Source organism: Podarcis liolepis (assembly GCF_965112155.1).
Source record: "Podarcis liolepis genome assembly, chromosome: 14".
In the NCBI taxonomy this organism is placed as follows: Eukaryota; Metazoa; Chordata; class Lepidosauria; order Squamata; family Lacertidae; genus Podarcis; species Podarcis liolepis.
Genome location: NC_139569.1, coordinates 34,570,606 through 34,586,836, shown reverse-complemented (window position 1 = coordinate 34,586,836; position 16,231 = coordinate 34,570,606). Strand labels below are relative to the sequence as shown.

At 45.0% G+C, this 16,231-nt stretch overlaps 1 protein-coding gene across 2 annotated transcripts in view; it reads right to left on the bottom strand.

The window, feature by feature from the left end:
- The window catches only part of AGBL1 (AGBL carboxypeptidase 1), a 402,258-nt gene that overhangs the window by 240,326 nt on the left and 145,701 nt on the right, over window positions 1–16,231 (bottom strand). For both annotated transcript variants that reach the window (XM_083475009.1, XM_083475010.1), the window contains exon 18: window positions 6,514–6,694. In XM_083475009.1, coding sequence (XP_083331135.1) covers window positions 6,514–6,694 — 181 coding nt within the window. The remainder of the gene's footprint in view (window positions 1–6,513; window positions 6,695–16,231) is intronic.

Genomic DNA, 16,231 nt, shown 5'->3' with positions numbered 1-16,231 from the left:
CTTGTTCTTGAATCATTTTTCAGCTTCGCTGGATGTCCCAGATTTCTAAGTGTTCTAGTTGTAGGGCTATGGGAAATAGAGAAAAGCTTTCCGCTATCCGCTATCTCCACACTATGCTTCAAAGAGGAGCAATGCGCTACCCCTCCATTTTATTTTTCAAGAAGGCTCTCTTATCCTTGAGTCAAACCGTTGTTTCATATAGCTCCAGACTGCAGATGGGGAAGAAATGTGCTCGGTTCCCATTTTAATAAGAACCTCCCTAATTTGCACTTCCCAAAGAGAACGCAGCCATCCTTTGAAGTGTGCACTTCTCTGAATGTTTGTGATGCTGTTGCAATACAAAGAAGCATATATTTGGGGAAAGTGCACACGCAGATTGATATAGTGGCGAAAGTAATGTACAAAAATGCACTGTATCAGAGGAAGTGCCTTGCAAAATAATATCAATATTATGCAAAATTGCAAGGAAGCTGGGATTTCATTCTTACCATGTGGGGAAGAAGTCCTTATTACAAGCCAATAGAAAGATTGCTTCATTAGCAAGGGGTTACAGTATAGCCCTAGCTCAGTATACTGGTGTACAATAGGTACAAACTAGGTAACACCCTTCCTGGAGACAACAGCCTAGAGGTGTCAAACTTTGTCACTTCCCCCACCTCCTTGCACATTGGCATCGCGCATGACTGAGAAACTTATCTGCAAGAAACATAGTTCAGTTTTTTGCCCTGCAGATGCAATCATCCCTGTGTATTGTACACTTATTGTTATCTTCCCTTGGCTTAATTGCACCTTTCTTTTTCAGCCAGTGCAATGCAAATTCAAATCCCTGTTATACAGAGCATATTCAATAGACTTAAGTGCAGAACAGCTTGTCCTTGGGACTCAGCTATACAGCTGCAAATAAAACGTGTTAAGTGTGTTTTAAGTGCAATATACAATGTGACACTAGATGGTGATGGTGAGTCTTATGCAAAATTAGATGTACAGTCATACCTTGGAAGTCAAATGGAATCCGTTCTGGAAGTCCGTTCGAATTCCAAAATGTTTGGAAACCACAGCGCAGCTTCTGGTTGGCTGCAGGAAGTCCTCCGTGGAAGCTCCGTTGGACGTTTGGGTTCCAAATAACGTTTGCAAACCAGAACACATGCTTCCGGGTTTGCAGCATTCGGGAGCCAAAACGTCCAAGTACCAAGGCATTCGGGATCCAAGGTACAACTGTACAGTGGTACCTCGGGTTACATACTCTTCAGGTTACACACGCTTCAGGTTACAGACTCCACTAACCCAGAAATAGTACCTCAGGTTAAGAAATTTGCTTTAGGATTAGAACAGAAATTGCGCAGTGGTGGCGGCACGGCAGCAGTGGGAGGCCCCATTAGCTAAAGTGGTGCTTCAGGTTAAGAACAGTTTCAGGTTAAGAACAGACCTCCAGAATGAATTAAGTACTTAACCTGAGGTACCACTGTATTTTTAAAAAAATGCTTTTATAAAAAAGCATTTTCAGAGTGGTTTTTATATGTGTCTAGATTCTGCAGAGACATCACCTTGCCAACAAAGGTCCGTATAGTTAAAGCTATGGTTTTCCCAGTAGTGATGTATGGAAGTGAGAGCTGGACCATAAAGAAGGCTGATCACCGAAGAATTGATGCTTTTGAATTATGGTGCTGGAGGAGACTCTTGAGAGTCCCATGGACTGCAAGAAGATCAAACGTATCCATTCTTAAGGAAATCAGCCCTGAGTGCTCACTGGAAGGACAGATCCTGAAGCTGAGGCTCCAATACTTTGGCCACCTCATGAGAAGAGAAGATACCCTGGAAAAGACCCTGATGTTGGGAAAGATGGAGGGCACAAGGAGAAGGGGACGACAGAGGACAAGATGGTTGGACAGTGCTCTCGAAGCTACCAGCATGAGTTTGACCAAACTGCAGGAGGCAGTGGAAGACAGGAGTGCCTGGAGTGCTCTGGTCCATGGAGTCACGAAGAGTCAGACACGACTAAACAACAACAACAACAAAGATTCCGCCGAAGTCACGTACCCCTTTGTTTGTGAGAGTAGGTATGCAACATTCTCAAACCTGCTGCCTATCTGGGACACTTAACCACAACAGAAAACATGCAGCTGTTCTAATCAGAAGTGGGACGCAGCATGGATATATTTGTTTCATTGCTTCCAGGGAGAACCAGCAGGGTAGGGGGATGTTCCCCACTTGAGCTATATGCTGCACTAGTGTAATTACATCACCGCCATCATGTTTGCCGTAGAAGTACATTTGCTTATAGCTTTCAGATCACATTAGCAAAAGCAAGCACCCGGGCCTGGTTTGTCTCGGGACTTCTTAAGCCTCCTGGAGCACGATCAGGGAAGGTCCTGTTGGGATGAGAGCTCTCCTCAACTGGGCAGGGTGTACACTGATGTGGCAGCCGATGTCTAGGCTGCTGGCAGGAACCCTTTCTAAATGCCACATATTGGTGCCTTATCTCTCTGACTGAGCAGGAAGGCTTTGGCACTTGCAGAACGAGCCACTTCAAAGCAATGCGGGGAGGGGGGGAATCCCTCTCTAAATCAAGAAAGATGCTGAGATAAGTAGACGGAAGCAGCATCAATAGCACAACTAAAGGGAAGGGGGGGAAAGAGATTTATAGGGGCATCTGCGTGCGAGATGCAAAATCACTCTGCTCGTTAAAAAGTCAGACCCGAATGGGGATACTCAGAATAATCATCTTGTTCAGAATTGTCCTGGCTGGCTTCTTTATGAGCTTTCAAAGGAAAGGAGAAGATATTAATTTATACCAGCACTTTAAAGACAGCGAGTTGGAGAAAGTAGGCTGCATGATTGGAAGGGCTCTGGAACACAGGGAGGAAAGGTGAACTGAAACTGCTTGGCTTGTCACAGATGTTTTCAGGAGGTGTGGTGGGGAAAAAGCTTCCCTCTCTCTTCAGAGGCTTTTCAGCACCTCTTTCAAAAGGTTGACTTATTGATTTATGCTGCCTTCATATCACGCCGTTTTCGGTAATGTCACTGCATAGCCAAACCTGATTGGCTGTGTGGCATTGTAACATCATCTTTTCATCATTTGACTCCTGGTCTTGGTGGGGTCCCTTCTCAGCTCATCCAGAAAGCAGCAGCAGCAACCAGAGGGAACAGTGGTATTTGAAAAGGTAATATTCAGAGCAGATGTTTTTGGCATGAAATCATCAGCTCACCACAACACCTCACCTAGGAGGGGTGGTGCAATATTCCTCAAAGTTTTTCAAGGATAGGCCATCTGCCTTATTCTGATGTCTTGCCTACATGTCTTCTGCCCCTGCTCCTCATTGCCCATCTGTGATATATGCAGCCTGATGCTTATGTCTAATTAATGCATGAAGGGGTTAATACCACAGAGGAAGCTGTCCTGCCAGGCTTAGCTCACCTTCAGAGGGACTAGGTCAGTGATGGCCAAACTTGGCCCTCCAGCTTTTTGGGGGACTACAATTCCCATCATCCCTGACTACTGGTCCTGTTAGCTAGGGATGATGGGAGTTGTAGTCCCAAAACAGCTGGAGGGCCAAGTTTGGTCATCACCACAAATATGTGGTCTTTCTTTCTATGCTGGAGGAAGATGGAAACCTTAGAACACGGGTGTCAAACACAAGGCCCGCGGGCTGAATCCGGCCCGCCAGACCTCGTCATGTGGCCCGTGTAGCCGCCGGCGGCCACCAGCCTTCACCTTTTATTCTCGCTTCTTCTTTTTTTGACAGAAGCAAGCCGCCTCTTCAGCGCATGCGCGGCAGCCTACAAGCCAGAGAACGTCTGCCCTCTAGCGGCGCCGGCCGTTCTACACAGGAAACCTCCACTTTACATGCATTCAGGAAACCTCCACTTGTTTTTATATTGAGCGCATGCCATCCTGTGATGTGACAGATCCAATGGCTGCCTGAACCCTTCTCTCCTGTACTGTAAGTACATATGACGTATGTGGGGGGGAGGGGGGTCTGCTTATTAGGGGGGTCTGCTTATTATTATTATTATGCTTAAAAGTCTGAGCGGTAAACTTTGGATATACTGACCACTTCCGTGATGCGGCCCCCGATGAATTTGAGTTTGACACCCCTGCCTTAGAAGGAACTCACAAGGGCATATTTCAAAGGTCTAACAGCTTTACTTTGCTACATGTTTTGCGATTTTAAATCTCTCTCACCAAAGAGTACTTGTTTCAAATCTGGATCTTGACATCCAGGAATTCTCCTTTTATACCTATTTTTCCTTGCCACCAACACCAACCACATGTTTTATGAATGTTTAACACACTCAAATCATTCTGGATGAATCCCAGATCAGCTTAATTCAGTTTGGGAACCAGACTGAAAATACACAGCGAAGGAGACAAAAACGAGAACACAGCAGCCTAATGGGGACTGAGTATGCCCAGTGCATATAGAATACAAAATGACTGACGGGCGGGGGGGGGGAGGCTGGGAGACCAGAGGAGGAAATGGAATAGAGCATCCTGGAAAAGGGCATGGCTGGCTGACAGGAACCTGAAACAGGAGGATTCCATATTGTCACATTTTGCTGCAACTCTCACTTGTGATATACAGTCATAGAAATGCAGGGAACGCTTTTGCTCCTCAAGGAACGCCCTTCTTTCCAAGAGTCAACTGGAAATTGCAAGAAAGGTCAGGTGTTCCCCCAGGCCTGTGTCTAGTGGAGATTTTAATTATGTGCAGTGATAATGGAAAGCTGGGAAAGCAAAAGGCGTTTGTCTGGCCCTCGACTTCTCTGGGGCTGTGAGGTGTGTGTGTGTGTATGTGTGTGTGTGAGAGAGAGAGATTTGAAAACCAGCTCAGGGCAATATCCCATTATTTCATTCAATGGGATCCTGAACTACTTTCCCTTTCAGCTGTTGTATCAGTGCCACAGCATGAAAGGTGTGAAGGAGAAGTGAAAAATATGGAGAGACCCAAAAAATCAAAGCTTCCAATAAGCCCCTCTAAGGTAAACCTTTGCCCCTCCTTTCTATTTCAAAGGGAACTCACTTGAGAAACTCGATAAAGCACAGCTAAAAAAATTATTCTCTCTCTCTTTTTCCTTTACGTTTTGTTTTTTCTTAAGCTGCCAATTTGGTCCCAGCAAGATGCAGACCACCATGACACAAAAAGAAACCACTGAGTTTCTCAGGCACGGTTCCTGGGCACAGGGATTGGGGCACTACAAACAATTCTATACTTCCATTTGTGAAATACTGGAGGCCATGCAACTCAGAGCAAAAAAGGTAAAGGGAACCCTGACCATTAGGTCCAGTCGTGACCGACTCTGGGGTTGTGGCACTCATCTCGCTCTATAGGCCGAGGGAGCCGGCGTTTGTCCACAGACAGCTTCTGGGTCATGTGGCCAGCATGACTAAGCCACTTCTGGTGAACCAGAACAGCACACAGAAACGCCATTTACCTTCCCGCCGGAGCAGTCCCTATTTATCTACTTGCACATGGCATGCTTTCAAACTGCTAGGTTGGCAGGAGCAGGGACCAAGCAACGGGAGCTCACCCCGTCACAGGGATTCGAACCGCCGACCTTCTGATCAGCACCTATGGTTCTACTCAGAGCAAAATTTAGCTGGTTCCAAACTTATTCAACCTTACTAAGCAGTAGACACTCACTGTGTTTAATGAAGATTTTTCTCTGAAGTAATTGTCCACAGAATTGTGGCCTTAAGTCAACTTAACATTCAGTCTGATTGAATAACTCATTAACAGCTGGTGGGGTGGTGGTATTTTATTGTTTTTTTAAAATGTGGATTTTTTAAAAGAAAAAAACCTGATGATCAATCAAGTTTCCTTCCCTTTAAAGGTTTTCCAGCACTGATGTCATTGATGTAAATGATCAGCCTCTCATGACTCAAGCAATGTGTTTTAAGATAATTTCCCAAGCAACAAATGAGTCCGTCCCCCCCGTGTTAATCAGTCAAGAGAAACTGTTGTCTTCATTAAATACACTCACTATGTCACTTCCACTGAACTACTGTAAAATTTATGTTAATTGGCTAAATAACTGATTAATTGGTTAAAAGGTAGACAGTTAATTTACCCAGAAAATGCATTATTCGGTGAACAGCCTAATCAAATACAAACTTGGGAGAACCATCATATTGATAAATGCATTCTATATTTAGGGAAGAGCAAGAGGCATCACCAGCTCCAAGTCGCAGCTGGAAAAGGGCCCAAAGTTGTGTACCATTGACAGTGGTTTGAATAATGTTGAAATATGTAATATTTTAAATAAATAAAAAATATGTTAAAATAGGAATCATATAGGGTTTGAATATGGGAGCTGAAAAGCTAAGAGGCTTAGCAAGGGCAGCTGACCAGGCAGCACCATATACCACTACAACTCCTCATTAACGTATCTCATACTAATAAGGAATGTCCCTTGTTGCTGAACGCAGTAGCTGGAACTCACAACTCCATAGGCCTTTTAATATGGCCAGCTTAATTGCTTGCTAGTAACTGCAACCCAAGCGATGTAACTCACTTGCCATTGATGACTCCATCTGGATTCAGCATGGGGATGATCTTGAAGATGAAGCATTGCCTCAGGAGATCTGCAATGGGGTCACTGCTGAGCAGGAATTCAAGTGTCCCCTTCATTACCCAGCTGGCATTGCTCTCACCTGGGTGGACCCTTGCCATGAGCACCACATAAGGACGGTCACCTAGAAAACACAGTGGGAGGGGTATTCTTTTAAAAAATGCTTTTTCCTGTCCTTCTCCCCCTCAATTATCATAATCATAATCATCATCATCATCACTACTGCTACTACTAACATACAGTGGTACCTTGGGTTAAGTATTTAATTCGTTCTGGAGGTCCGTTCTTAACCTGAAGCACCACTTTAGCTAATGGGGCCTCCTGCTGCTGCCGTGCCGCCGGAGCACGATTTCTGTTCTCATCCTGAAGCAAAGTTCTTAACCCGAGGTACTATTTCTGGGTTAGCGGAGTCTGTAACCTGAAGCGTATGTAACCTGAAGCATATGTAACCTGAGGTACCACTGTACAGTCATACCTTGGATCCCAAACACCTTGGCTCCTGAACAAATCGGCTCCCGAACAATCGAAACCCAGAAGTGAGTGTTCTGGTTTGTGAACGTTCTTTGGAACTCAAACATCCAATCAGGCTTCCATGGCTTCCAATTGGCTGCGGGAGCTTCCTGCAGCCAATCAGAAGCCGCGCTTTGATTTCCGAACGTTTTGGAAGTCAAATGGACTTCCAGAATATGCATTGTGTTCAACTTCTAAGGTATGACTGTATATCTGTCCCAATAACCTCATGGGAGCTTTATATTCTAAAATGGCACTAAAGCACCATGAGACTTTCCCATGAGACTTTTCTTCTGGGTGGAAAGAGAACAGTGCTTTCTGTTTTGGAGCACCAGTGGTCCACTGGCTTCGTACGTGTGGTCCACAGCATGTCTATGGAATTCAAATTGAAATGCCATAGAATAAAATACAAGAGATAAAAGAGGCAATACAAATACAACTAAAAATCATACAGCATCTAGCACAGAACGCAGGCAGAAAAATTGTTAACTGGTCTGCCAAAACACTCAGCAATTTTCAAGCGGTCGGAGGGAGGAAATGGAGGAACCACTGGCTTTGACACCCAGAGCTGCTTTCTCCATTACTCTGTCAGGTTAAACAAACATGTAGCAAAAACACATATGCCTGTAGTGGTCATCATATCTGACAGCCACTACAGACAGACGTTGGCAGAGAATCAAGGCCTTCCAACCAATTTTGGCTTTGCATCACATTTGACAACATACCAGCTGTATTCTTTATTCTCTCTCTATTCTAGCCTGCAGCTGAGAAAGGGGGGAAAGTACCATCCACCAGAAAAAAGCAAGGGCGAAAAATAGGCCATGCTGTGATTTGGGTCTCGCATGTATTAGTACATCTGCAGTAGAATGATGTGGTCATGTTCTGGGATTGTAGAATGGATTGTACCAGTCAGAGACTATACAGGTGGGGAGTAGCATTTTCAATGTTCCCCCATATTTTAAAAAGCCCACCAAAAAAACCTGCAAGAAAAGAAAACTGCACATGCATGTGCTGCTGTGGGGATCTTTGGATCTACGGATGTTGTTGGATTCCAACTCCCACCATCCTTGACCATCCCTGACCATGCTGGTTGGGGCTGGGGGGAGTTGTAGTCCAACAACATCTGGTGGGTCATAGATTCCTCGCCCCTGAACTAGTGCAGCCAGGGGAAATGTACCGTGTGTGTGTGTGTATATGTGTTAGTTCATAAAATTTATACACCAGTTCATTATAGTATACCAAAAAAAAATCAAGAAAATCAGGGAAAATTTACAACCCTACTTTAAAACATACAAAGGTTAAAATATTTTAAAAGATTAAAGTCAGCTTAACTTTCAAAGCATTTTAAATTATACGTCCACCTTTCAATAAAAGCAATTTTCAAGGCAGATTAAATTATAATACGTACAAATAATTGAAAGAAATCACAGCTGTAAAAAATTATAATACTTTTTAAAAGAAACTTGATGAACAGAAGTGAAAACAGTAAAATCAGCAGTAATCAAACCAAACACCCCCTGCGATTCCAGTTTTCTACTTGCAGTGCGGTCAGCTGGCTTCTTTGACCTAGGCGAGTATGCAAAAATGTTGCTAATCTAACTCAAGTTTGAAGTGGTATACTACCTTATTCTTTCCACTGCTTACTTAGATCCAGCCTTCTCTATTATCTCTAACAAGGAAAAGCTGCTAGGTAATGGGGGCTTTCAGCTTGATAAGAGTGGGGGCAAAGCACAGCCTAGAAGAGGGGGCTCTCGGAGTAAAGCCCCTTGTACTGGCTATCAGAGTCAGAGGCCACTACAGGAGCAGTGAGACTTCGGCACATGTGGCCCCTTACAAAGAAATTAATGTGTGTGCTGGCCCATATCCGCTGTCTCAATTTAAACACCATTACTCACAGCTGCAAACACAATTCCAGGCACTCGCTTGTTCGAGTAATGAACAGCCACTTCTGATTCCGAGTCCCTTTCAAAGTTTGCCAGTAAAAGTGGAAGGAGAATGAAATATCTTCTTTCTGAGAATGATGAGCGTTGACAATCTTGATCCCTAGCTGGCAACCCATCTGACAATTATATGATTTGGTGTGACACTCAATGAGAGATCGTTCCCCCCCCCCTTTTTTTGCGTGTGTGTGGGGAAACAACAATTGATGGCACCACGCTGGTTCTGAGGCTGTTTTGTCATGCTCAACCAGATCACTTCAGAAAAATGTAAAGCTACATTCAGTTGCTTCGTGGGGTTTGGATTTGGAAGAGGCCCCAAGGGAAGGACGAAGTAGGAACGATACTTCTCTCTTTTAAGAAGAGTCGAAGCAAGAGCACTGTTGCAAAAGCTGCTTTTATGTCACGCCGTGGTGCTACTGTGTATCTCACTGTCATCCATGGATTGTGGAATCATCTCACGCAAGGGTGGAGAATCAGTTTTCAGCTCAAGGGTCACATTCCCTTCCTAGGACCACATGGCAGGGCCAGAGGCAAAATAGTCTATAATGGTGCGGGACGATTGCAGAACAAATAAATCCAGCATAAACGAGATGGAAGCATGTCCAAGGAGTCTTGACATGAACTATGCCCCTCTCTTCATCTGTCAAAGCCTGGAGAATTTGCACTCACTTGGTGTTTCTGCATGAGTTGCTAGTTGTTGTTGTATAGTTATGTCCGCCTGTAATGGTTCTAGGGGTTGCTCGTGCGTAAGCCTGTGCCAACACCTGGCTGGGTTGCCTGAGTGAACCTTTCCTGTCCGGACAGCCACTCACCCGTGGCTGTCTCAATCGCTGGCAGAATCCGTCAGTGGGCGTTTCTTAAACTTCTTCCAGCAAAGAAGTTCTTTGACGCCCAGTCTCCTCCTACTCTCCCTGCGCGGAAGCCTTCTGTGCAAGGAGGGCGTAGGCAGCGGAGGACCCTTCCTCTCCCCGCTGGTCCCCTCTCTGATTCCCCCATCTGCCCCCCTTCTCCACTGGAGCTAAGCTAATTCCCTTCCCCAGAAGATGGGCTGCCTCTCCCAATCCCGGGACGCTCTCTGGGATCCCTCTGGAGCTTGCTCTCTCCCTCCGGCACTGATGGCAGTTCCCTGACACTGCCTCTTCGTGACCCCATGGACCAGAGCACGCCAGGCACTCCTGTCTTCCACTGCCTCCCGCAGTTTGGTCAAACTCATGTTAGTAGCTTCAAGAACACTATTCCAACCATCTCATCCTCTGCCATCCCCTTCTCCTTGTGCCTTCCATCTTTCCCAACGTCGGGGTCTTTTCCAGGGAGTCTTCTCGTCTCATGAGGTGGCCAAAGTATTGGAGCCTCAGCTTCACGATCTGTCCTTCCAGTGAGCACTCAGGGATGGGTTCCTTAAGAATGGATAGGTTTGATCTTCTTGCAGTCCATGGAACTCTCAAGAGTCTCCTCCAGCACCATAATTCAAAAGCATCCATTCTTTGATGATCAGCCTTCTTTATGGTCCAGCTCTCACTTCCATACATCACTACTGGGAAAACCATAGCTTTAACTATACGGACCTTTGTTGGCAAGGTGATGTCTCTGCTTTTTAAGGTGCTGTCTAGGTTTGTCATTGCTTTGTCATTGAGTTGCTAGATTCACCCCCTATTTGGAAGGCCTTTGCCAATGGGATTGCTCAGCAGCATTTAACAACGTATGATTGATCAGCTACCTGTAGCTAGATGTTCCACAGGCCTGACCTGTCTACTCCAGATGCCAATTTGCCATGCTGGTTGGGGATAATGGGAGCTGCAGTTCAACAACTGGAGGATACTGTGTTACATCTCTCCTCCTCCCTGACTATTGACCTTTCTGGCCAGGGCTGATGTAGTTCAACAAAATCTGGAGGGCACCATATTGGCCACCCCCAGGTTCCTATACAGTCTGTGCTATGCTTGAAGTAACAGACAATACAAATGCCTGCTCCTGAATCATATGCATCGTATTTCTTATTTCCCAGCTATTTCATTGGCTGCCCCCTCCCTTTCTCGTCTTCTCCCCCTCACCATGATTTAGAACTGCTCTCTGGTCTCATTGCTGAGCGAAACCTATGGGATTCTGCATTTGTGGCTTGGAATTGGACTCCTGAGGGCCCCTAATGGACAACAGCTGTAAATAGCACTGAGCCAAATACAACATGCTGCCTTAAAAAAATAAAATAAAATTGATGACTGAAGCCTTAACAATCCTTATCTGTTCTCAGAGGGGTGGGGAGGGAGGGGAGCACAGCATGTTAATGGAGATGCCTTGGTTCTGCTTGCAGATGCCTTCTTCTTCTTGATCACAGGTAGGGATGGAAGGGTCTGTCAATTTCAGTGCTCTTTGTTTCACATTTTTCCAAACTTAGATTCACTTCCCCACAATTCTGCAGCAATCTGTGATTTCTTTTTTGTTAAAAAAAAACCCTAATGAAAATTATCCAGCATTTCAGCATGAATTTCTCCTAATAAACCCATTTTTTGCATGCAAGCAATTTCCCCCAATGTAAATAATTTCTGTGTATATGTATTTTTAGGCACACTTTTAAATATTGTATGCATTTTTGTAAACATTTGTTAGACATCTGCATCACAAAATTTAGATAAATGTAAGTTTCACATGTTGTTTCAGAAGGTGTGAACTGAGTAAGTTTGCATTAAAATGCAAACTGAAATGACTATCTCTCCTATCCCTGCCACTCCATTTCATTCTCACTGGCACATTAATCTGCTCCATCCTGTTCCACCCCCTTGCATGCCATTCCATCCTATTATATGCTTTTCATACCCACTTTTTAATGTAACAAACATGCTTTTCAATGTGTTTATCAGCAAGACACACATGCTGTTGCAAACATATTTTAAATAAAATATGCATTTTTTTCAGGTGCATTTTTGTACACCAAAACTGTATTGCACAATCCAGAGAGGTGTGTTGTCAGACTAAGGAGTTGCAAGCAAGTCTGGGAGAGTCAGATTGGGTTAGTGGTCCACTGCACATAGCATACAAAAGAAATTTCTCTCCTATCCCTAAGTAATGCTTGGGTGAGCATGCTGGTGAGCTCCCCCTGGGATGGGCGAAAGGATCAGAATGGTGAAAACACACTCATCTCTTCTGTACCGTAATCAAAGAACTGTAGAGTTGGAAGAGACTACCAGAGTCATCTAGTCCAACCCTCTGCAGTGCAGGAATCTTTTGCCCAATGTGGGGCTCAAACCCACAACCCAGAGTTTAAGAGTCTCGTGCTCTCCTGACTGAGTTATCCCAGCAAACATATGATGCTCAGATACATGCCTGAACTAGCCATTCAAATGGTATTACTGATTCATCATGACCTCAGATAATGAGACAACCCAAGTCAGAATTGCCTCTGCAGTACCCTAATTCACAGCTGCCTAAACAATGCAAACGTCTTCCCAAGGCATATTGCATGGAACTCGTACAAGGTCTCTTAATGGGCCGAGGTCCTTCAAGGCTGTGTTCGAAGGCCAGCTCTTTCAAAGCATTAGGTGACCATTTTGAGAAGAGTCCTTATTGGATTCTGGGGAAGCTGCCAGCCAGCTCAGGTTAGCTATTTATCTCTGCAGAAACCTCATGTGGCACATAACCTTCTCTGGGAATGTAAATAATAAAAAGGGGGAAAGCGCAGGAACCTTTTTCCGCTACATAAAGTCTCATCCAACATATCACATCTTGTTACACTGCATTACGTTCTGACATGCCCAGAATATAATGCCGAACTGCTGGCAGACGTCAGCCAGGAAGAGGTGAATGAGGGTTGGTGTCATGGTTCGTATGTGTTTACTGCAAACTGGAGTAGAAACAGAAAAGAAAAGAAACGTTCACAGTTTTGAGAGACAAAAAGTATCAACAGGTGCAGAATTTTTAACACTGCAAACAGGCTGCAGGCTGCTATTTACCTGGAAAAGTGGAGGTTTGGAGGAAATGCCTCAAAAATCACAAGGGAGGGTGTTCTGGCAAATCTCCTAATGTCTATCCTAGCTGATTGAGAGAGACAGTGCAGATTAGTAGGGATGGATGAATCTGTCGTTTTGGTTTTTCTTGGTTTCTCATTTTTCCAGCAGTAAGTTCCATTCCCCCTATTTCCGCATCAATGTGCAATGCTTTCTTTTCAGGAAGGCACATTCCATGTGCATTTCCCCAAAATTATGCATTTTCATATGACAATGCCGCCCAGTGTAAGCATTTCTGCAACCAATCTTTCCTAATAAGATATAGCTTTGCATATTATTTTTCACAAATATATGCCGTTTTGTGCAATCTCTTCGGTTGGCAATCTGCATAACAAAATTTAGAGCTTCAGGATTTTGAAAGGTAGCAGCGTTTTGGTTCACTTGCTAGTTTAGCAAATGCAAAATTGGTAAGTCTACAGGAAAATGTGAACTGAACAAATTTGTTCCCCTTCGTTACCTGGGAATGGGGATTCTATGAGCCAATTCTTACAGACGTAGGCAGGTATCTTTATACTTACATATTTCTCAGACTACAACTTCCATCATCCCCAAACGCCAGCCACACCAGCTGGTGATGATGGGACTTGCAGTCTTCAAGTCATGTGGCCTGTGGTTTTCCAGGGTTTCAGACAGCCAGTCTCTCCCATCACCACCTACCCAATCTTTTTTTGAGTGTGAGAGAGATTGAAGCTGGGACCTTCTTAATGGAAGGAAAAGCATGCACTCTACCACTGAGCTGTGCTCCATCTCCTGATATTCTACACCAGGAGTAGAGAACCTCAGGTCCATACGCGTATGCATCCCTCCTTGCCTCCTTATGTGGCCCTTTGAATTCTCTCAAGGCCACAACCCTCCCAGCCACAACCCTCATTGGCTCTACTTTGCACCCTCCTTTTCAACCACCTTTTCTTCCTTCCTTCCTTTGTCCCTCCTTCCTAACTGCTTCCAAACGCCCTGTGCACAGAAACAGTTTCTGGATAAAGGCAACGAGGGTCCTGACAGTCTGCAATGATTCTTTTGGATTTTGCAACTATATATTATACATGCAGGCATTGTTATTGTTGCACACGGCAAAAGGGAACATTACGAACGTTAAATTGCTTTGCCCATGAACTGCCTTGCTCAGTACTTTCATATCCTGGTGGGGTTGTTTCATGAGCCGCGTTGCCTGGCAACCTCCTTTGTGTGCCTGTGTGTGTGGCAGTGTTATTGGAATGCACTCACCTTTTAAATGAGAGATTCTTGGAAGGGATTGGGCCATAAAGAGAAAAGACCCAGACACAGGCATGTGATGCCCAGGCCACAGTCCATTTCATGTCTTAGAGAGGTTTGCGGGATGTGCTTTGAGAACTAAGTGTGGCATGATGGACAGGAACACAGAAAGCTGCCTTATACCATGTCAGACTGCTGGTCCATCTAGCTCAGGCATCCCCAAACTCAGCCCTCCAGATGTTTTGGGACTACAGTTGCCATCATCCCTGACCACTGGTCCTGTTAACTAGGGATGGTGGGAGTTGTAGTCCCAAAACATCTGGAAGGCTGAGTTTGGGGGTGCCTGATCTAGCTGAAGGGCAGGGAATCTTGGTCCACTAGACCACACCTACCTGTGAAGCAGCTGATGGCACTGGGTGATGTCAGCTGATGGGCAAGGGGTAGGATTCAATTCTGCATTCACAGTGCACACAGAACTAGCGTACACAGCTAAAGCAGTATATTTAATCTCCCATCCATTTTAGCTGGAGAACCACATTGCAAAATGCAGAGAAGTGCGAATTTCAAATGATGGCTGTGCTTTGGTTCATGCACAGTTTCAGGATATGTGAATCAAGTACTGGATTATGGAAACTGGATCAAAATTCTGATGATGGGATAACAATCATTGGGGCATGTTTCAGTTGTCATTCTGTTTGCCTGTTTTGTGTGTTTCTTTCTGAACTTTTCTTACCTGTACCAAACCCTTAGGAAGGGATGGGTTCAGGAAGATAAGCAAAGTTGTGTTTGGTAAGCCCAAGAATAGCTGGCCCACCTGGTGGACAATAGCCACAGCAATAGCCTCCTGACAGCAGCAGAGAAGGACTTGTGTATGAGAACACCATATTGGCTTTGGCAGTGCATCTGTGCAGTCCCAAACTTCCCACTGCCTCATCATCCCCTTCCTGAAAGAAAAAGAAAAAGGAAGGGGTGGGTTCACAGTGACCCACCCCTCATGAAGGAGGCTATGAATAGCAACTATCCACAAAGGCTATACTCCACTACTGGAGGCAGAATGCCCCTGTATACCAGTTGCTGGGAATCACATGTTGGGAGAGTGCTGTTGCCCTCAAATCCTTCATGTGAGCTTCCCAGAGTCATCTAGTTGGCCATTGGGAGAAGAGGATGCTGGAATACATGAGCCTTCAGTCTATCCAGCAGGGCTTTTCTTATGAACCAGCACGGCAAAGGCTGATTTAACACATAGGAAACTGCATGCTTCCATAGTTAAACTATGGACTTCACTTCTGCAAGATTTAACAATTCAAGGAGAATAAGTCTACCAATGGCTGCTAGCCATGAAGGCTATGTTCCACCTCCACTGTTGGAAGCAGTATGCACTCAGGTCTGGCTCAAGGGCTTCCCATTGGGGCATCTGGTTGACCATAATACTATAATAGTAATTTATTATTTATACCCCACCCATCTGGCTGGGTTTCCCCAGACCACTGTGAGAACAGGATGCTGGACTAGATGGGCAAAGGAAACTGCCTCAGGCTAAATCAGTCCAGCTACAGTGGTACCTCGATTTACGAACTTAATCCGTTCCGGAAGCCCGTTCTTAAACCAAAACCATTCTTAAACCGAGGCGCACTTTCCCTAATGTGGCCTCCCACCGCGGTTGCCCTTCCACTGTTTGGATTCCGTTCTTAGACCGAGGTAAAGTTCTCAAACTAAGACACTATTTCTGGTTTTGTGGAGTTTGTAAACCGAATTGTTCTTAAGCAGGACTGTTCTCAAACTGAGGTACCACTGTAGAAGAGGAGAAGAGTTTGGATTTGATATTCCACTTTATCACTGCCCAAAGGAGTCTCAAAGCATCTGACATTGTCCTTTCCCTTCCTCCCCCACAACAAACACTCTGTGAGGTGAGTGAGGCTGAGAGACTTCAGAGAAGTGTGACTAGCCCAAGGTCACCCAGCAGCTGCATGTGGAGGAGCGGGGAAGCGAACCCAGTTCACC